Genomic DNA, 23,432 nt, shown 5'->3' with positions numbered 1-23,432 from the left:
TTGGCCGGCACACACGCTGGCACTACACACACTATTCCCGCTGGGCACTAAAAATATCGCCATTTCACTTACCAGTAACGGATTCTCATCATCTTAGGCTCTCTAGAAAGATCTCCCCTGTCGACCTATGGTGCTCAGTGCTCTGTAGGCGCAGGAGGACGGGCTACAAACACTTCGAAAGCAGCTCCAATACGCCATTGTTTGCTATTCTACACTCAGCGACAATTTCTTTCGATTTGCAGCTCATACTCAATGTGCAGCGACGATTCAAACACCAGCAGAATCAGGCTGTTGAACGTGTTCTAGTGCTGAGTTTGGTGTATGTCACGCATGGGCTGTTCCCCGGGGAAATCCCCCGTAATCAAACACCTTGTCAACTGTAACATGCAGTGTGTCACAGTCACACGCTTGAAATTTCTACTGCACCCGTTTTCCGAACTTCGAGCTTCGGCGCTTGAGTATTTTACTTTGATCTTTATCGAATGCAGGCAGGCAGGCATAGTGGGATGGTCTAAGACCATGATTGAGAAACAGAGGGTACCAGGTTCAAGTCCTGCTTGGAAGCGGAAGGATTTTTTCCAGCCGTGCTGCGACCCACAGTTAATTGGGAACTCGTGGCCTGGCACGAGGGAAACATGGATGCAGTGAATGGGATTTCGGTCTTTGACCACTTTGTGGTGGGTCTGATCTACTCACCTCCCACCGTTTAGGAGCTGCATCTGCGCCTTGATCCAAGAGGGTGGTGGCGTTCCTGCGGATGCGGAAAACTGGGCCTTTGGCCGAGTCTCACGCGAACCGTGAAATTTTTTTTTTATTTTATTTTTTTATCGAATGATATATCGTTGGAACGCCGCGTTCAATAGCTTTCCAATGAGCTGTCATTGGTTGAATTTGAAGTAGGGAGGCCGAAGTTATAGCTGTTTGTACACTGGTCTATGCTTGTTTCTATATGCTCCATGTGCGTGACAAGTTATCTCGTCCTTGGCCATTCAGGGTGGTTGTTTCAGGACGAGTTATCTCTTCCTTGGCACTGAAAGTGTTAATTACAACATTGGTGTTTTCCAGGGGTGCCCCTTGTCCCCGGTCCTTTTCGATATTTGTTTCCAGCTTCCGCTGGACTCACTTGCAGCACCTGAATTAAGTTGCCTCTGCTATGATTTTAAATCTGCCCCTTTGCAAGTGTCTTAAACAGCTTTTGCTGATGACTTAGGCCTCTAAACCCTAGGGTTTATTGGGTGTTAGCCGCCGTCGTGAGTTCCCTTCGGGAACGGACACGATAATTTACTTAATTCTTTTTAGGCCTCTATAGCAAATATAGTGCAGGTTGTTGTCAAAAACTCATTGCGGTCACGGAGGACTTTCTCTCGTGGACCCAATGTATGCAGGCGGCGCCACATAAATGCAAACGCAGTGCAGCAAAGCTTGTAAGTGGCCGGTACGAACCTTACGATCCCTGCCTGACGGTGTCAGGGAGGAAGATCGCTTTCATTGACACCGAAGAGTTCAAGTTCGTGGGGCGAAGGCTGCATGCAGATTGGTATTGATTTTATTTTTTTATTTGAATTCGGTATCTCAACAGTACAATGTACAACTTGGGAAGATCCGAATGACATAGATACATAAACATAAAAGTGGAGTAGGTGCTACAGCTGATCATTTTATCGCAGGTTGTGGGACTAAACTAATACAGTACCAGTATGCAAGTACACAAGAAATAAAAGCTGAATAAATACGACTGCATGACATTGGTGAAAAGCACCAATTAGAGCTTTAGAGATTGCTCCAATCAGAGCCAGCGGGAAGACATCCGTCAACTCATTGTATCTCTCATGCACATGGCCAACAATCGAGGACATCTGAGAGTTGTAATTTTTGTACTCCTCCGAGGTGTGATTTTTGGCGTGCTGGGCCAAGCACAAGGAAGTCATCTGCAAAAAAACGGCAGAAAATGGTTGTTGTTTGATCCTTTGGTGTAATCTTTGTTTCTAGTCGAAGCTAGTTGCTGTTTGGAGCAGAAACGCTGAAATTGACTATTATTCTGCATGTACTCATACATGCACTCATGTACTCAGGCATGCAGTCTCACTCGTATTTTAGCTCTTTTTCTGGAATGGATGCTGCTCTGCGCCCCTTGGTGAACATTTCCTGCGCTCGTGGAGCAGCTGAAAAGGACCACTGGTATGTCTAGTTCCTGGTTTGAAAGTGGAGAGTCGACTTTTGTGCCTTGAAAAAGGAGTAGAGAGCGATAAAGGTACGTCTGTGGCGTATTTTTGAGTGCTCCTCGTACATTTTTGATCGTGATAGAAATTCTCAGACCAAAGTCAGACCAAAGTCAGCGCGATGATGGCCGTACAGTTTTCTTGTGGATTTTTTAGTTGTTTCATCTCGTATCTATGTCAGTATCGTGATGGTGAAGTGGAGAGGGTGATTTTCTTCCTCTAGGCTTCGTTCGGCCGACTTTGCTTCGTCCTCGTTGAAAAGTGATCCTGAAAAAAAGGTCGATTCGCAAAATTATGTTGATTTTGAATGTACGTGATGACATGCGATTGCTGGCTATGAAAAAGTAGATGGCTCTTGGCTTCAAGACCACCGCAAGCTATGGCTTTACCACCATCTTGTAGTACCCAAACTTTCTTGGTCTTTCCAGGTTCTTGAACTCACACAAGGTTTTGTACGTGAACTGCACTTTATGTGTTTACAATTTCTGAAGAAATGGTCAGGCCTACCTCAAAGCGCATACTCTGCCATTTTTTTTGGCAGTCGCAAACGCTTTGGCTTACCCCTCCACTACCTTTCTACGGTGTGGAAAAAAGTGCCAGTCCATCAAATGGCACATTCTTCGATCGAGTGGGGACGTGCGCATGAGGGCGCTGTACACTCTGCGTTGGAGTAAGGATGCGAAGCTGACAAAGCGGTATGCGGCGACAATAGAGCTGGAGTGTGCAGAGGCATCAGTAGGTTCAGGGACTCTTCGTCCACCATCATTGTCAAGTCATCGTGCAGGGTTGGGTGCTCGTGCTCCGAAGCATCATTCCAAACCCCCGAGGAAGGATCTCCTTCAAATATTTGAGGAGATCAACGCACAGGAGCAAATTTTGAGGCTGAAGACTCTTCAGGCGCAAGGCAAGTGGTTGGAGTGGACATCGGTGATGTGGCAGAACCTCTCGTGGAAATCCCTTTTGAACGGGGTACTGGTAAGGATTTGAAATTTCTTCTCGCATCAACGGTGGACGTGCTACCTTCTCCGACGAACCTACGCCGTTGGGGAAACACCGTAGTGGATCCGTAATGTAGTTTGTGCCGTCCCTGGGCCTGTACTACACGCCACGTGCTTGGCGCTTGTCGTGTAGCGCTGGACCAGGGACGGTACACCTGGAGGCAAGACAACGTACTCGGGGTCATCGTCAGGAACATGCGTGAGGAGATTCGAATCCGCACTGCTGCAAACACCGTACAAACCGAAAATTCAAATGTGCTTTACTTCATCTCGTTTTGGAAGGCGGGAGAGAAGCCAGTTCGCGTTCAGCCCAGACGCAAGTTGGTTGTGACTGATCTCCTGTCAGTGGCCTCAGACTGGAAACTTCTTGTTGACTCATCTAGTGCAAAGATTGCTTTCCCTAGCTGTGTTGCACTTACCACTCTAAGACCAGATATAGTTCTCTACTCTACGAGTCGTAGGATTGTATTCTGGATGGAGTTGACAGTTTGTGCTGAGGACAGATTCAGTGTCAGTAACTCGAAGAAGGACAGGCGGTATGCGGATCTGACCGGTCAATGCTGAGCAAACGGTTGGCAGGTCGTTTCTTTTTCGGTTGAGGTAGGTGTGCATGGTTTCATCCCGGACTCTCTTCGGAGGGCTCTGAAAGCGCTTAGGTTTTCTAATCGAAATGAAATTTATTCTCTTTATCTTATTATTTCTTTTCTATAATTTCCCCACACCAGTTCCTATCAGTTGTTGTGAACACCTTGAGTGGAGAGCGCTTGTTTGAGCGTCGAGCCTGGATTCTTAATCCATCATACCCAGTTCGCAAGGCTAGGCGGGGTTGTGAGCAGGCGTTCATTTCATCTTTTCTTATTATTTCTCATTATTTCTGCTTTTCATCTCATTACAAAATTCTGCGCATTTTTTCTCCATCAGCGCAAAAATCTAGACTGACAACCTGCTTGTTAAATCATGCATCTGCTTTCAGGTGTAAAACCCTGTTGTAGAGGTCTTATATAGTAGCCAGTGCAGGCTGTCGTAATAAAACGACTCATCTGTGTTCCATTCCCGTGCATGGTACATGCATGGTGCAACGGCACAATGACAGCTGTCGCAAATCACACTGAGTATTACACGTGTTTGTTTGTGATTCCTGGTTAGCCGCTAGCTATTCCCTACTCGAAGATGTTGCCGCCGCGAAGTCTGGGGTTTTGTGTTCGTCCTGGCGAAAACCGTGTTTTGATCCGTTGAGGTAGACGAGAGATACAGTGCAAAGACGTACAATCTGTTCAAGAATCGGCGAAGAGAAAAGCTTCGCAGACGACCCGTCGTGGAGGGGAACAGAATGGAACATATACCAGTCAATGCCTCTCATGGTAGGGATGACAGCTACGAAGTTTTAGCCCCATGCTCCCCAGCGCTTTTAGCGCCCGGCGATAATTACAAATTTCATCGATTTTCCATATGGATCAAAGCATAGTCTCCTGAATCTTCTCCAGTCGAGCTGAGTCTGGACGCTACAATGTCGAGACGCGAAAAGAGAACATGCAGGAACACACAGGAGCATCACAGGCAGCTGCATTCTGCCTCGACGAAGAGAACAACACCAGCACCACAAGTGGCCAGGATGCAAAGGATGTCCAAAGCAAAGGACAGTCCCACGTTGTCCCACCCATGGATGACGAAGATGACGCCGGGACTCTGGTATCGCATGACAAGCCCCGAAAACCCAAAAAAGAAAGTCATCTTTGTTGGCAACCTCAAGGCAGGCACAACTGAGGAGCAACTAGCATCTTACTTAAGCAGGAGAATTTCTGCTGCTGCACTCCCTAACTTCCCGCTGCACAGCGTGACAATACTGGAGAAACGGCCACTCAACAATTCTCGCCTCACGGTGTCAGGGCCGGTCATGATCAATGCACAAGATGCTGGATATTTGCTTGCCAAGAACTTTTGGCCGGGCCGCATGTACTCCAGGCTGTGGAAGTTTGATGCTGACAGAAATAGCAGTGGGCGAGCCACATCTGGCGAAGATATTGGAGACAGCATTGACCATAGAACATCCACCCCAAGTACCGGTAGTGCTTCTGTGGCCTCTGAAAATGGCAGCAGCACCGGCGACCAACTCTTTGAAGAGACCACGGGCGACCAACTCCTTCAGGAGACTGAGGCCATCGTGGACAAGCTCCTTCAGGAGACGCGGATGGAGACAGACAACTTGCCTGCCGCACCACCAGCGACAGAAGGTGCATCAACACCACTGCCCAACAGCCAGAAAAGGAATAGCTCGCACCTCTCCCCTCCTGACGCTGGAGATGCGAAAAGACCACCACCAATCTATTAGATGATGACTAGTTCACATTCCACGTTGAAAGTACTGTCCCTGAACATCTGCAGCCTCCGCCAGAAGCTGCAGGATCCAATGCAACTGGCCTCTACTTGTGTGCCCAATGTAATAGCTGTCTCAGAAACTTGGGTCGATGGTACCATTACCACAGCAGAAATGTCTATACCAGGTTACACCCTACATCGCCTAGACCATTGTAACTTGGGTGGTGGTGTGTATATACACTGATGTCGGACTGAAATGCCACCCCCCGCCAGATCTTGCCACACAGGGTATTGAATGCTGTTGGGTAGAGGTGAAGGCCCAGCCGAAGCCTTGTCTCATTGCCTGTGTGTATCGGCCACCTCATATGCGAGTGTCTTACTGGCAGGCCCTGGAAGCGACGTTCTCTCGTGCGACGAGGGAGCCAAAGGATGTGATAATCTGTGGTGACTTCAATGTTGACTATAGCCGCCAGAGTGGTCAACTCTCATATCTATCTGACATCGCGAATACCCTCGGACTGTCACAAAGTGTGAGTCAGGCCACAAAAATCGGAATTACGGGATCACAAACCACCCCGGACTTAGTATTTTAGTACGTTGCTGTGCAGAGCCCCAACCATTGTCTCCCCAGTATCATTTAGTGACCATTTGGCTGTCATCTCTACCCTGGCAACCACTGCCAACTACTGTGCACCCCAGAGTGCTCAACCGCAGACTCGACACCTCCGAGGCATCAACATGGAAATGTTTCGCAATTTCCTCGTGGCTGCAAACTTGTGCTCCTTGGATGGATCGTGTGATGAGATGTGGACTCGATGGCTGCAGAAGTTCCTCGATATCCTAGACAAACATGCTCCTTTGAGGCCCCTCCACACCAAAACATGCAAACATGGTCCTTGGATGGATGCAAACCTGTTGGCCACAATATCTAGTCGAAACCGGGCCCACCGCAAATGGCTACGCACCTGCAACCTGTGGACCATGAAGCTTTCCGCCAGGCCAGACGTGATGTGAGCCAGCTGCCAAAACCGACGACTCAAGGCCTGCTACTATCAGGATGAGTTTGCCAATACGGAAGGCCAGCCAAGACAAACATGGAGAGTGATTAACCAGGTATCAGGCAGAACACGGACCCACACTGCTCCTCAATGCCCCCCGGATGAAATCGGACAAGTGTTTGCGGACATCGTCACCGATGCGACTCGCCCAAAGGTGCTGTCCATCCCCTCTTTTTCTGGTCTGAATGCAAGTACTGATCTCTGCTGTTTCAAGCCAGTATACATCGCATGTGTACGCAAGTTGCTCAGCAGTGTAGATACGACAAAGTCAATGGGCAGTGATGGCGTACCTGCTCTTGTACTAGTAGCATGCTCTGACCTCTTAGCTCCATCAGTAACTCTCATCTTCAACAAGTCACTTTCCGAAGGGAGATTTCCACTATCCATGAAACTTGCAAATATCCCCCCTGTGTACAAGAGCGGCAACCCTACTAAGGCCACACAATTTCAGACCTGTTTCTCTGTTGCCTATTATCTTAAAGATCCTTGAGCGCATCGTACATTCGCAACTCACTGAATTCTTGACCACCCACAGCCTCTACCCAGATTGCCAGCTCGAATTCCGGAAAGAGCACTCAACAGAGGATGCTGTTGTGATGGCATCGGAGGCCTTTGCCAATGCCAAAGACTCTGGCCTCTCAACTTGCACTGCCTTTGTTGACATATCGAAGGCATTCGACAAGGTTCAACATGGCACCCTCATCCGCGACCTCTTCAGTATTGGTGTTGATGGAAGTGCGCTGAATTGGTTGGCAGACTACCTAAGTGACCGGCAGCAAAGAGTTGTCATTGGGAACCAGCACAGCAAGGTATTCCAGCCCAGCAGGGGTGTGCCCCAGGGTTCCGTACTTGGTCCTCTGCTGTTTGTCCTCTATGTCCGTGGTGTGGTAGCTGAAGTGCAACCGTATGGTGTGCGGACAGTTCAGTTCGCAGATGACATCATGCTCTATATTAGTAGCAGGGACAAACATCAGCTGGAACCCGGTATGTCTTCTGCAGTAACACACCTGGCTAGATGGCTTGCCAGCAGGAACCTGGTACTAAACGAGAGTAAAACCCAGATTTTGTTCATCCCTGCCCCTCGTTCTGTGAATCCTCGTGTCAGCGTTATGTTCTCTGGAGTTCAACTGGCACAAGTAGAATCTGCAAAGTATCTTGGTGTCCACATGGACCAAGGTCTCAAGTGGACCACCATGGTCAACCAGATCGCCAAGTGAGCTGCCTGTAAAATAGCTGTCCTGTTCAGAAACAGGCGCTGCATGCCCCTCCCGTGCCGCATCACGTACCTGAAGTCCCTGATCCTTCCTGACTTCCTGTATGCTAGCAACTGTTTCTCTGCTGGCCTCCCCTCACATCAGCTCGAGCGCCTAGAGCGTCTACTCAAGCGCGCAGTCCTCTGTGTTTACAACGCTCCATTTGCATCCCCATCTTCGCCGCTGTATTGCCAATTGCGCTTCCACTCGCTAGAAGTTATGTACTGCCACAAGCTCCTTGGCCACACCTGTCGCTGCCTTCAGGGTAAATGGAGCACATTGCTTACCGATATGTTCCGTGCTACACGTAGTCAGGGAAGTCGAGCACATAAATTTCCAGTCACTAAGACATCCGCTGACACACATTCTGCCTCATTCCAATGTGTATCACTGTGGAACAGGCTCCAGCCGGACATCAGGAAAATCCCACAGTACCACCGATTCGTGCGATCCATCCCAGCACATGCTGCTTTTCAGTAAGGCCACTGCCCGCTGTAATATCACTTCCTTTACTGGCCTAACTGACTTGTATTACTTTATTACCACTCTACTCAGTATCATTACCTTCATTACCCACTCTACTCAGTATCATTACCTTCATTACCCACTCTACTCAGTATCATTACCCACTCTACTCAGTATCATTACCCACTCTACTCAGTATCATTACCCACTCTACTGAGTATCATTACCCACTCTACTCAGTATCATTACCCACTCTACTCAGTATCATTACCCACTCTACTCAGTATCATTACCCACTCTACTCAGTATCATTACCCACTCTACTGAGTATCATTACCCACTCTACTCAGTATCATTACCCACTCTACTCAGTATCATTACCCACTCTACTGAGTATCATTACCCACTCTACTCAGTATCATTACCCACTCTACTCAGTATCATTACCCACTCTACTGAGTATCATTACCCACTCTACTCAGTATCATTACCCACTCTACTGAGTGTCATTACCCACTCTACTCAGTATCATTACCCACTCTACTCAGTATCATTACCCACTCTACTGAGTATCATTACCCACTCTACTCAGTATCATTACCCACTCTACTCAGTATCATTACCCACTCTACTGAGTATCATTACCCACTCTACTCAGTATCATTACCCACTCTACTCAGTATCATTACCCACTCTACTGAGTATCATTACCCACTCTACTGAGTATCATTACCCACTCTACTCAGTATCATTACCCACTCTACTCAGTATCATTACCCACTCTACTCAGTATCATTACCCACTCTACTCAGTATCATTACCCACTCTACTGAGTATCATTACCCACTCTACTCAGTATCATTACCCACTCTACTCAGTATCATTACCCACTCTACTCAGTATCATTACCCACTCTACTCAGTATCATTACCCACTCTACTCAGTATCATTACCCACTCTACTGAGTATCATTACCCACTCTACTCAGTATCATTACCCACTCTACTCAGTATCATTACCCACTCTACTCAGTATCATTACCCACTCTACTCAGTATCATTACCCACTCTACTCAGTATCATTACCCACTCTACTCAGTATCATTACCCACTCTACTCAGTATCATTACCCACTCTACTCAGTATCATTACCCACTCTACTCAGTATCATTACCCACTCTACTCAGTATCATTACCCACTCTACTCAGTATCATTACCCACTCTACTCAGTATCATTACCCACTCTACTCAGTATCATTACCCACTCTACTCAGTATCATTACCCACTCTACTCAGTATCATTATCTTCATTGGCCTTTTTATACTTTATTCTCCTTTTTAGTCGATATCATGTAATTAGGCAAATTTGCCTGTTTGTTCTTCAACTCTAAATATACAAACAACAAACAGCAACCACGCAGTTGGAAGACATTTCGAAGAAGACGAGGAACTACATATCTGCGTTCGCAAAAGCCTCTACACTGACCAGTATGCGTGCGCGAAGCACGGGCTTTGCGGGTCAACTTCAAAAATCATTGTGCCACACGGGTTTTGTCAACTTCGTTCAGAAATCATTGTGCCGCACGGGTTTTGTCAACTTCGTTCAAAAATCATTGTGCCGCACGGTTTTGTCAACTTCGTTCAAAATTATTGTGCCACACGGGTTTTGTCAACTTCATTCAAAAATTAACAGTGTTGTTTGACATGATCAGTATATCCTTACCTTGCACAAGTACTTGAAAGCTCTTTGTAACCGGGCGCGCTTTCTGCCGGCATAAATACACGGCAGGCCATTTCCGGACATTATAAAGTGAACCAGGAATGTATGGGTGGCAATTGACGGCAGAGCTGTACATTACGGTGCAAGACAAGTTAAACACCACGCCTATAGGATTGTCAGAGGAAAACCGGCTGAGAATGGCACTGTCATTTCCCCGAAACGTGAAGTAGATTTTTCCAAGCCTTGCTGTAGCATTGTAAGGCAGGTTTGCAAAACGTGTTGATGAGGTGTTAAGAGTAACATCGCTAGAACACGATCCAATCATTTTCACTGTTCCAAGTGCTTCTAAGGTCACAGTCCACAGTTGGCCAATGCTATCGAACACATAATGTTTTTGTTGGGTATGCTTCCAAGCTATGCGTTCTACCAGCAAAAGAACACGACAGAAACAGAAACACAAAAAAATATTTTACCTGCTCATGATAGCCAGCGGCTTGGTGATCGAAAGTATGGAGATTGTGCTGTACCATCCAGTGCTGAGTGCATTACTACACATAATAAATTACTTAGTGTGCATAGCGGGTTGACAAAATGATTTACCAAATAAGCCGTCAGATGACAAAACCGACCTTATCACAAAAGTAATTTTGTGCAAGTGGTGTTATCTGAATGCCAGGAGCATCGGAAGACGTTTGCAGCAAACTAGAGTTGATTGTGGGGAAGGATAGGTAAATGTATAGCCTCTACAATAGGACACCATTACAGATTGCGTCTCCAATAATACCAAGTATGTACTTGCTCACATTCCTCAGCACATCTATAGCTCCATTGCCCCCAGCCTATGTGATAAACTCCCTATTGCCATCGCTACTGCTTCAGCAATCAGCTAAACTTTGGTCTTTCTGTATCTGATCCCCGTGCCTGTAATTATTTTTCTCTTATTGGCCACAGGCCATCGTGAGAATAAAAGATTTCAAAAATACCAACAATTGTTTCACCGACTTTGGAGAATATTTTCTGTTTTCTTTTGCCCGCTTCCACAAACTTGGGCTTTCTGGAAAGCTCTAGCGGCGAGCAACCCGCTGGGCACAAATCCGATAGCCAATAAAGCACAGCACCAGCGCAATAAGCTAGAGACATCGCTTCAGCGCTGGACTTGCGTTGTCCCACGAAAGCCGCTCGCCATGTCCATCTCCATTATCCCAGGATGCCCAATTCCTTTCCGTGAAAATTCAGTGAGAGCTTCCAAGACATATGAGCCTGTTACCGAGATCCTAGATAGCTTGTAAAGGGGAAACCCCAGGTGTGGAGCATTTGATTCAGGCGTAGAAATGCAAAGTGCCATGAAGTATCTTGCAGGCTTCGTATCTCGGGAACCCAGCATCGTGCCTTGATCTTGTTTAGCAAACCAGGCTGGCTATAGCTCCATTGCCCCCAGCCTATGTGATAAACTCCCTATTGCCATCGCTACTGCTTCAGCAATCAGCTAAACTTTGGTCTTTCTGTATCTGATCCCCGTGCCTGTAATTATTTTTCTCTTATTGGCCACAGGCCATCGTGAGAATAAAAGATTTCAAAAATACCAACAATTGTTTCACCGACTTTGGAGAATATTTTCTGTTTTCTTTTGCCCGCTTCCACAAACTTGGGCTTTCTGGAAAGCTCTAGCGGCGAGCAACCCGCTGGGCACAAATCCGATAGCCAATAAAGCACAGCACCAGCGCAATAAGCTAGAGACATCGCTTCAGCGCTGGACTTGCGTTGTCCCACGAAAGCCGCTCGCCATGTCCATCTCCATTATCCCAGGATGCCCAATTCCTTTCCGTGAAAATTCAGTGAGAGCTTCCAAGACATATGAGCCTGTTACCGAGATCCTAGATAGCTTGTAAAGGGGAAACCCCAGGTGTGGAGCATTTGATTCAGGCGTAGAAATGCAAAGTGCCATGAAGTATCTTGCAGGCTTCGTATCTCGGGAACCCAGCATCGTGCCTTGATCTTGTTTAGCAAACCAGGCTGGCTAAGCTCTTATTGAGCTCATGGATATGATTAGCCAAAATCCGGACTTCAATTATCTGAAGCTATCTCTGAAAAGCTAACTTTTCTGTTTTGCTCCGTTCAGCTATCAACGGCCACAGCAACATCACAGCCGTCCACACACAGTACGCCCAGTGTACGTTAACTATGATTTTTTGGTTTAATCAATCAGTAAGAAAGGGTTTGCTCCCCACACCGGAGCTCGCGCTATTCCGCTGACTTTACTTGACACTTGACTGACTCACGACTGCCATCCAGATCGCACGAAGCCCATAGAACCTTCGACTCGGCACACCTGCAAGAAAGCACCACTGTATTGAGCAGGGAGTGGTGCTTTCTTGCAGGTTTGCCGAGTCGAAAGTTCGATGGACTTCTCGTGTGCTCTGGATGGCAGTCGTGAGTCAGTCAAGTGTCAAGTAAAGTCGGCGGAATAGCGCGAGCTCCGGTGTGGGGATCAAACCCTTTCTTGCAAATCATCGCCGAAGTCGCAACCACTCCTTCGTAATCAATCAGTAAATAAGATGAATAGTGCACTCATAACAACAGCAAAAATGAAGAAAGTTAAGTTCCATAACGTTTTCTTGTGACTTTAATCAGTGGAACGTCGTCACATAAAAATGTAACAACTAGAACACACACTTATAATACATGTAGCTAATATGGTTTCGGGTAGAAGTACAGCAGCCAGCAAGTACAAAATACGAAGTTTGCACCTTTGCAATCTGTGAATATAGTGTATGTGAGAAAGGTAGTGGCAGATGAATGTGACACTGTGTGAATGAATGTAATGGTGTGTGTGTATTACTTGAAGAGTGTGAGTGATACAACGTTTTCTTTCTGTTTACATACCACAGGGTCACGAGTACGAATATATACAGCTTCAAACACCTGCAATTGCTTCAAGGAACGTGCGCAACGAATTACACCAGGAATCGTCAAGCATTTACGACTATTGTCTCCTCGTCGATTGTTTAGTCATTCAGCCTCTTTTTATTTCACGAAGAAGGCGGGCTCGCCGAGCGTACCATCACATGGGGCAGAGAGACGGAGACTAAAGTCTGCTTCATAACATTCAAACCCTCAGTGTACACAGCCAAGTGTGGACCTGGTTTGCAAAGTATTCTTGATGTTGTCAACATGTAGGGAAGAAATCTGCAGCTGCACCATGCTCTCCAGTCAGACAAGGAGCTAAGGCGGCTTCGCCAGTTCTCTGAGACACAAGGAGGAGGTGAACAAATGCTAGATTCTGCTTGCAAGGCAGTGAAATTGAAAGAACGATAAAAGCCTTACGGCAGACACTTCCTTGAATTCTGCTCCATTCCTGTATCTCCAAGCCAAATGTGGATGAAAAACATACCAGTAAAAAGCCACGGACTACTCAATGACAATTTTGGGTGACAAGATGACTTATACTTCCTCCATATGCAAAAACTTCGTGACTTGATTTTTGAAAGCTGCACACAGCTCTGGAATTGATCCGTTTGACTCGGAATAACACTTGTGGCACTGTCTAACCTGTTTTCAAGCTATACACAAACAAAAAAAGAAACTCCGACGAATGAGATTGAGTTTATTCAGAGTCTTCGTCGCTCATGTCATTGTCACCTGACAACGCTGACTCCGCATTCCCAACGGTCGCTGCTTCCGCTCGAATTTCGTTCAGATTCTTGTCACCTGCAGTGATGATCCGACCCTGGACTTTGGCTACGTCATCTTCATCTCTAGAGTTGTGTACGAATCGGTGTCGACTATATTCAGTCTTTCCAACCTGCGACCTCCATTATGCCATGAAACGAGTCGTACAAGCACATAAACAGGCTTCGCAATCCTCCCAAGCATTTCTACAGTGGTTTCTATGAAGAAGGAAAAAAAGTAAATTATCGTGTCCGTTCCCGAAGGGAACTCACGACGGCCGCTAACACCCGATAAACCCTATAGCTTCTATGGGGTCCCTGCAATTCCCCTTGGCGACAAAGGAGACGTCTCACTGGAGAGAGGCAAAGAGAGCCAGCCGTCGGCATTCTGATCCGGAGTCTGCGCTGGTTGCACGACGACTGAAATGGTTCATCTTGCCGTGCGAGCAAAACATTTTATGTTCTCAGACTGCGTAGATCTATGGAGCCGGCACCGCAAGTACGAGCCTGGCCAGCTTCAGGGCAGCGAGTGCCGGTGACTCCGTGTTCCAGCCACGAGCTTCACTTCGTCACTGTGTCAGTTTCGAGCAAGTAAGTGTTAGTTTTTTTTCATTTGAGTCTTGAGTTTTTGTCGGCAACGTCCTCACACACATGGCGTCCGTGAAGAATCTGTTCGGGATCAACCAAACTAACCTTGACATGAACGTGGGTTGTCGATGACAGCCTTTGGCGCCGTTCGTTGAGCAGGTTCTTGCTAAAAAAAAGTTCAAAAAAGTCACGAAGTTTTTGTATACGTAGGAAGTAAATAGTTTTCGCTCAGCATGTTTCGAAATAACCAAAGCTTTACAAGTTACCTGCAGTTGTCCACCACTGCCAATAAGATGTGTCATGATTTGCAAAAGTTAGCACAGCGATGACTTCAGTGGTACTGATATTCAACAATATAGCTAAAATGCTATTCTGAGTTCGATGTGCCGTTTAGCTTGTTTTTGGGCATTACGCAATGCACTGTTACCATGACTGTGCACATCAGTACTACAGCCGTGATGTATGACTACCATATTACCCCCTTCCTTAAAAAATATTATCTTTGAAAGTGCAAACCTGTTTGAGGAAAAAAGAAGAGAAAAAAGAAAAGGAAAGAAGAAAAATGCAGGTAAGAAATGAACAATAAAATCGCAAAGGAACCGGGCAACAGTCAATTCAACGCAAAAAAAGGCGATACATTCTGACAGGGTCAACTCGCTTTTAAGGTAAATCAAACCTTCAGCACCAAACAAAAACAAAACAAACTAAACTAAACCAGCAACTAAAACGCAATTGGCATGGTTATGCAACATGGTCAGTCAAAATGGAGATGTTACATCAGCAGAGCGAGCCAGACTGGACATTGAGTCTCGGAAGGCATGATTGGTCACTAGACTCAGGATGAATCTGAGCATCAGCCTCATTAATCTCAGATTTCATTCCTGCTTCACACTGAGCAATAGGCTTAGCAGGTGGCACATCTGCATTATCTGCCTGCCATCAGTAACGCCGACTTGTCTGCCATATTGCTTGACCACTCGCCAAGGGATAGTTCGTTCCGAATAGCCATCCTGCAAGATTACCCTTTGTTTCGGGACGCAGCATAGGCAACTGGCGGACACTGTGGCAACTATCATGCGCGACAGCCATGTCAGCTTTGGCACAAATCTGATAAGCATTCACAATGCGTGAAGTGGAATGGTGATGTAGACGAGTGCGAACCATGCGACCGAAGAAAGCCTCATTTGGTGATATGCCCCGCATTCCGTGCACCGAGTTGCGAATATCGAAGAGAACTTGTTGCAAACAGCGTTGCAAAGACAGGGACGGCCGTAGATGTCGCATCCCAGGCTCACAGTGACCGGACCTAAAATCACTACGAGCGGAGACTGAATATAGACGTGTGGCCTCACGACAAGCCCAACACAACCAAGGGGCCAACCAATATAGCTGGCTTGGTCCAAGTTCAACCCCACACGATCAACAGACAAAGACCGTTAGTTTTAGGTTGTGAGTAGTAACAAATCCGAGCTCAAAGTAAACGAAGACAGAGAGCTGAGACCGAGTCTCGACTGCTAGACTAGACTAGAGTAGACTAGACTAGACTAAAAACTGAAGTAAAAGAGAGAATGAGAGCTTCTTTTATAGGGTGCTTCAGAGATATATGGCGTGATCATTGCGAGGTAATTCCAGGAAATAGCAGAACAAGTAAAACCGGAATGTGCGCAGCCAGTCAGCAGAAATGCAGAATATACGTACGGTGATCATTCGAGAAGAAAGAGAAAGAAAAACATCGAGAGAAGAAAGACCAAATTGGGACGTGGGGAGCCCGCTCACCTACGTCAGAGTACAATGTGAGTATATGAAGGTCACGTTGGGGAGCCCGCTCACCCAAAGTGCCATAGTTCAGCGGCTTCTTATGGTAAGTTCTGCTGCATTCTTGGCCTTGCTTGTGTGATACTTTGACCTCTTGCGCGGTGACGGTTTTGGTTCTTGCACACGTCTCCTGTCTTGCACTTAGCTCTTGTTATACAATGTCATATTAATCTTGGCTCTTTGCACGAAGCGCCGAGGCATCGTGGAAACCTGTAGAACGTCGTAGTGACGTTGTTTTGCACAAAGCCTGGAGTCACATTTCCAGGAAGTGAAGCACTTCCAGGAAACGTACAACGCGAGAACCTACCTAACCAGGTTCCGGCCTTGGATCACATGATGTGTCATACCAAGAAGGCATGTCACCTACGTGGGAAAGCGCGTGTCGCTCAACCTACATGCTAAGCACGTGGGACAAGACATTGGCCAAACCATGTTGTACTAAAAGGGCATGACAGCTCAGCACAGAGCTGCTCACTACGTAGATCCTGCTGTCACAGGACTATCAGGCAGCAGTTATCTTATTCTGGGACGTGACATAGAGATTGAATTCTCACTTTAACGACTCAATGAAGACGCTCTGCTATGCCATTAGATCTGGGGTAGCGTGGGCTTGATCGATTGTGATGGATACCCAAGCACTGCAGGAACTGGGCCATTTTGGCCGAGGCAAACTGGGGGCCATTGTCGGACACCAACACGCTAGGCAGGCCAAACCTCGCGAACACTTCCATGAGCCGGTCAATGACAGCTGTGGTTGTGGTAGCTGACAAGGGAAGTAGTTCCGGATAGCGTGAACCGTAGTCAACGATGGATAATACTTGTTGACCCTCGATACACACCAGATCAACCGCCAGTTTCTGCCACACTCCTTCAATTTCTGGTGGCAACAGCTGTTCTGCGGGGTTTGTATGATGGCGCCAACACTCCGAACACTGTGCGGCGAACTTGTCTGCCAGTGACATGCCAGTCCATCATACTCGTCATCGCAGAGCTTACTTGAATATGGCCCGACCTGGATGACCTTCATGGGCCAACTGAAGTACAGCATGTCGGAGAGCTTCTGGTATTACACAGCGGTTACCGAATAGCGGGATGCCATCAATGGTCGTCAGCTGATCTCGGATAAGGTAGTATGGTCCACAGAGATTTATGCCAGAAACGGCTAAGGACCGCGCGTTGTGGACAGTACCAACAGGATCTAGGAGGTGGGCCGAGCAGTATCATGAGTTAGTGAGTGAAGCGGATCTGGTGGAACAACTTCGGTCACGGGACGAGCAGCTAGCAAATGGGAGACAAGTGGTCTGTACAGAAACGGAGGATGAGAGGGATGATCAGAGGATGGAAGAGGAATATGATGACGAAACGGTTGGTGAAGAGACAGAGGATGAGGCAGATGATGGAAGTGATGATGATCGTGAGGAAGACGAGCGGAACGAGGAAGAGGACGATGAGATGGACGAGGAGGAGTCGGGTCGGAAGGAGCGAGATGAGGCGGATAAATGTGTTGATCGTAAGAAGTCTGCTGTGTATCTACACTTGATATACCGTCCTGACTGGCTGGGTGTGTATGATGACTCTTATTTCTCTGTACTGTGTCGTGTGCGTTATGTCAAACAGTTGAAAGCCCTTGAGGCAGTTTATATACGTATTCATAGACGGGCGTATATATGGTATGTGTGTGCGTGCGTAGGTGTGTGCATGCATGTGTGTGTATGTATGTATGTATATTTTTATTTGAATTCGCACGTACACACGGGCTACAAGCTTACAAGCCCAATTACATGGAAGCAAATCTGTGCCATAATGAGGCCAATTAAGAAAAAAAGTGAAGGAAGGAGGAGGACGGTAGCAAAGCAACAGGGAGGACAATTCAGGACCAAAATCAACAATTGCACAAATGTGAGAGCACCTGAGACCGAGGGTACCTGTGGAGCGATAAAATGCCAAGCAAACAGAAGAAAGGAAATCACAAGCCAATACACGCTAAACTGCACTTGAGTTAGAATGAAGGGGAAAACCGGAGCTCAACAAAATTATAACGTACAAAGTCATAATAAGAAATCAACTGGATGAGAAGTAGCACAAGCAAACATTTCCTGACAACGAGAGGGGCTGTAACTACAGCCACAGCAGTAGCTGCTGTAGCAGCAGCAGCAGCAGCAGCAGCAGCAGCAGCAGCAGCAGCAGCAGCAGCAACAACAACAACAACAACAATTTCAAACAAGAAATCTGCTCACTGCTGATTAACTCAATCTGCTCCTGCAGCGCTCACCCTCTCCCATACTTGTAAAGTTCAAAGTGATGTAAATCACTTTCCAACTGTTTAACCTGCAATCTCACCTTCTCATCAACTTATCTCTTATTGGCGATGGTGCCATCGTGAGAATAAGAAATTCAAATTCAAACAAACAACAACAACAACAACAACAACAAAAAATCAACTAGCTGGAGAGCGGAAGCAGTTTTTGGAGCTCCGTAGTTTTTTTTAGCATAAAAGTCCGCTCCCAGCCCGTATGGCTGTGGATGCACAGGTAGCAAACTAGATCACTTAGAGTGCTGATTCACTACAACCGCCAGGCGTCATGGCCGGAAACGGAGCTGATACGGAGCCCTGGCGACTGTTCTCGTCTTCGACACTGAAGAAGAACACTGTTGTATTCCCCTCGCAAGCCCAGGTAAGCGTGGGACCTACATAAAGCTCCTAGAAGAGCAAGGTAACACCGGCATCATTTCGATGCAGACAACAAGCAGGGGTCAATGTAGACTTACCGTTGAGTCATATGAAAAAGCCAAATTGTAGGTGCTCAATGGCTTCGATTGCAAGGGCGAACGGGTTTCACCACGCTTCGTTTCCACACCAACAACACAGTTACACATCCACGATGCTCCGATCTGGATCTCAGACGGTGTCCTAAAAGCTGCGCTCTCACCGTACGGAAAGCTTATCGGTGAGATACGGCACGGCAAAATCAAACTTTCAAACGGCACCCAAACAGCAACTGGTGTGCGATTCGCCACGTTTGAACTCAAACCAGGCAGTTCGATTCCGTCGTACCTGCGTACGACAGAAGGTTCTCACGAGCTCCGCATCATCTATGACGGCCAGGTAGGCACGTGCAGGCTATGTGGCCAGCTATAGCTAGGTCACATCGCGCGTACCTGCCAAAACCGTCGCAGTGCACACACCTCCACGCATGCCGGCAGAGAAGGCAGCAGCACTGGCAGCACAGAGCGGAACATGAACAGCGGAGCTGAAGCGGAGTCTCACCGTACCGATTCGGCACCAAAAGCGTCCCCGAGTTTGACCCACGCCAGCGGCGTATCCCAAACGGCCTCCGATGGTGCCAACACCACGCCGAAAGCAGACGTGCTCTCGAGCTCGCACCCAAACGACCCAGTCAACAACCAGTACGAGTCGTACGAACACGACATCGCATCGCCCATGTCGGCAACCAGCACGACCGTGCACCCCGGAACGCCGCCGGGCAGCACAAATACAAGTACGACAACATCCAACTCACCGCACACCGACACAACTACTCCGACAACAAAGTGTAGTCACCCAGATTCAGCGCGTGCTGAAGACCTCCTCTCCTCACTGGTGACTAACACAGACATGTCTAACCAGCCAGCAAACCCCTGGATTACCTCCGAACGACGCAGGAGACCCAGTCCCAATGCGGAATCCTCACCTGATTTCAAAAATTCCAAAAAACAAAAAGAGAGGAACAACATCGACCCTGGCCAAAGCCAACCCCTTGCCCCAGCACAGGGCTCACGCTTCAGCCCACTGGTGTCACAAGATACTCAATCCTAGCGCTGTCCTCCACACAATATCAGTGAGAACAATACTTTCAATTGCGGAAATACCAAAAAACGAAACAAATAAAAAAAAATAAAAAAATAATGGAAGTCGCGAATTTCATCAGCTCGAACGTCAGGTGTCTGTTCAACAAGATGGACGAGCTTAGCCACGTGGCAAAGTTGCAACAACCGTCAATAATCGCCATCCAGGAAACCTGGGCGGATCCATCGGACAGCGACGGGATGTACGCCATCAACGGCTACAAACTCATAAGAGCGGACCGGGACACCTTTGGTAGAGGAGTCGCCACATACATACCACACAGCTGCCAACACGAGACAATTACCATTCCCATGACTCAAGCGGAATGTATTTGGATTAGAATAACAATCGGCCAAGCCTCCCTTGTGGTAGGGAACATCTACCGTCCCCCGCGGTCCGACCCCGCAGAGTTCGTGATGGAACTGGAGAGAGCCATAAAGCTAGTTGAAAGACCCCAGGATGAGATACTTCTCCTTGGCGACTTCAACGCCAAGAACTGCTTGTGGCACCCCAGCGACACCACCGATGCCTTAGGTGAGGACCTGCATTGGCTGTGCGAGACTCGTGGCCTCACACAACACGTCTCCTTTGCCACCCACCTACGCCAACACACACCTTCATCGTGCCTGGACCTGGCCATCTCTAGCCTCAGCCGCCATAACATCACCATCACAAGCCTGCCCCCTATGGGTGCCTCTGATCATGTTGCAAGGCAACATACGACCCCAGCAGCACACCACCCACAGAAACAATAATACAATAATAATAAAAATGAGAGCAGTACTACACAGCAAAGCACATCCAGCACATACTGGTTGTGGAGCGAGGAACGCATTGCGTCCCTGCGTGAAGCTCTTGCTACCTGCAATCTGCAGTACGATCCACATCCCACTGACCCTCAGCCAGTGACTTCATTCTGGAACTTCTGGAGAGACCAGATACTGAAACTAGCCGTGCACCACTGCCAAGTGACCAGAAGCAAATCCCGCAAAAATTCTACGCCCACTCGTCCCTGGATGACGAAGGATCTCCTCAGCCAGATCAAAACAAAGCATAAACAGTTCCGCACCTACAAGGCGACCCAACTAGACTCAGATTGGAAACTGTACACAGCCCAGCGTAACCGAGTAACCGCTCTTTTGCGACAGGCTAAGTCCGACTTTGTCCAGCAAACAACGTCAACGGGTACAAACCTCCACCGTCTACTGAAGCACCTGAAAAAACCGCCTAAGCAAACAATTCCCACACTATCGACAGCCAACTCCACTGCAGCCACGGCTATGGAGAAGGCAACAGCTCTCAACAGGTTCTTTATCTCCCAAAGCCAACAGTCCATCGACAAGACCACCTGTACTACACCAGACATCAACACTACCCCTGACATCAGTCATACTCTAAATACAATCACAGCAACAGTGGAAGAGGTCGAGAAGCTTCTAAGCAGTCTAGACACTGGCAAGAGCCCAGGCTTTGACAACATCCCAGCTCGGCTCCTGAAAGAAACTGCAAAGGAAATCTCCCCATCTCTCACTAGTCTCTACAATCTGTCCTTCAGAACCGGAGAAATACCTCAGGATTGGAAAGATGCAACTATTACACCCATCCCCAAGTCGGGCAACCCCTCCCATCCTACCAACTACCGACCCATCTCCCTGCTCAGTATAATATCAAAAACACAAGAAAAAATAGTCCACTCTCGTCTGTACAATCACATAGCACCGCACTTACCCTCCAACCAATCCGGCTTCAGGAAACAAGACGGGACCGAACTGCAACTCGCACGGATCGTCCACCAGATATCCACAGCTAGGGATGCGGGGAAGCATGTTGTAACGTGTTTCTTCGATCTCAGTAAAGCCTTTGATCGTGTATGGCATCAAGGCTTGCTGAAAAAGCTGAGCCACTATGGTGTCGACGGCAAGGCTCACAATTGGCTCGAAGCCTACTTGACAGGACGCAGACAGTGGGTGCAGGTTGAAGGCACAACATCCGCATTCATACCAATACCAGCGGGAGTGCCCCAGGGCTCGGTCCTGGGACCACTTCTGTTCCTGGCGTACACCATTGACCTGCCCACTGCCTGTGAAAATGCTACAACCTCGTGTAGCCAGTTCGCGGACGACACCGCACTAATTGCCAATGCAGGCAGCTACATTGAGTGTGAGGCTGCGCTACAAAGAAGCGTCGATGACGCAGCAGAATGGCTAGAGCGCTGGCACCTGCTAGTCAATAAAATGAAAACCGTCATCCTCCCGTTCTACCATGCTAACCGACCCCCACCACGACTACCCGAAATAAAACTTGGCCAAACCCTACTAGAAACAGTAACACAACAACATCACCTCGGCATCATCTTTCAGCACGACCTAAGATGGTCAGCCCACCTTGACTTTGTGCTGAAGAAAGCCGTAAAATCTTTTAATATTCTCTTTAGGCTCAAATCAACTCTACACACTAAACCACTCTCTCTCATTTACAAAACGTATATCCTGCCTATAATTGAATATGCATGCATTGCTGTCACCCCGCTCTCAATCGCAGCCCTTGACCGTCTTGAGCGAATCCAGCGCAAGGCGGCCAGAATCTGCCTCCGTCTCCCCCTCTACACTCCTCTGGATCATTCAACACTGCTCCATCGGCTCAAATGGCCGACAATGTTCTCTCGCCGCAAAGTGAAGCTCACCCTTCTTGCTCACTCCATAAAATACCAATATGCCCCACAACACATACGCTTGCTCAACACCCCCGCTCAAGTTACGGCCCAGTACAGCCTTCGACACGCACGCACTTGGCACCTCCCACCCTCCAGAACCGATCGCTGTAAAGACTCCCCACTGTACAAGTCCCTAGAATACTACAATGCCCTCCCTGCTAGCATTCGTGACGTCTCCTCCCGACCTGCTTTCAAACAAGAAATCTGCTCGCTGCTGATTAACTCAATCTGCTCCTGCAGCGTTCACCCTCTCCCATACTTGTAAAGTTCAAAGTGATGTAAATCACTTTCCAACTGTTTAACCCGGAATCTCACCTTCTCATCAACTTATCTCTTATTGGCGATGGTGCCATCGTGAGAATAAAGAATTAAAAAAATCAAAAAACAGCAACAGCAGCAGCAGCAGCGCCGTGCAGACTACTCCAAGGGGAGTATGGGACTGTGAACACAGAAGGCGGGAGAATTCACAGAGTTTGCAGATCTAGCCCGCCAGCGTGAAGGGCAGAGCAGCTACGGCGAATTCACTGGGACGATGTATGCTTCTGGGATAAGTGGATCAAGCAGTATACAGGGTATTCGCCTTGAGTGCATTCGCCGTTAGTGCGACTTTCGTCGCAGAGAACTTTGCTCAGTTGGTCAGGAGACTCGGCATTAGGTTTCCTGAAGGCAATGTTTTCAGAACAGTTATGAACGCCTCTGAACAGCTATGACCAGATATGAGATATGACAAATACTGTGTGCAGTTCATGGACCATATAGATGTGAAACACTT

General features: G+C 47.7%; 1 protein-coding gene across 1 annotated transcript in view; it reads right to left on the bottom strand.

Annotated features, from left to right (window-relative positions):
• The window catches only part of LOC135812797 (uncharacterized), a 76,019-nt gene that overhangs the window by 19,610 nt on the left and 32,977 nt on the right, over window positions 1–23,432 (bottom strand). Inside the window, exon 4 of the mRNA XM_065326017.1 lies at window positions 10,033–10,452. Coding sequence (XP_065182089.1) covers window positions 10,033–10,452 — 420 coding nt within the window. The remainder of the gene's footprint in view (window positions 1–10,032; window positions 10,453–23,432) is intronic.

This window comes from Sycon ciliatum, chromosome 3, assembly GCF_964019385.1.
Source record: "Sycon ciliatum chromosome 3, ocSycCili1.1, whole genome shotgun sequence".
Lineage (NCBI taxonomy): Eukaryota > Metazoa > Porifera > Calcarea > Leucosolenida > Sycettidae > Sycon > Sycon ciliatum.
This window is presented reverse-complemented; position numbering and strand designations above follow the sequence as displayed.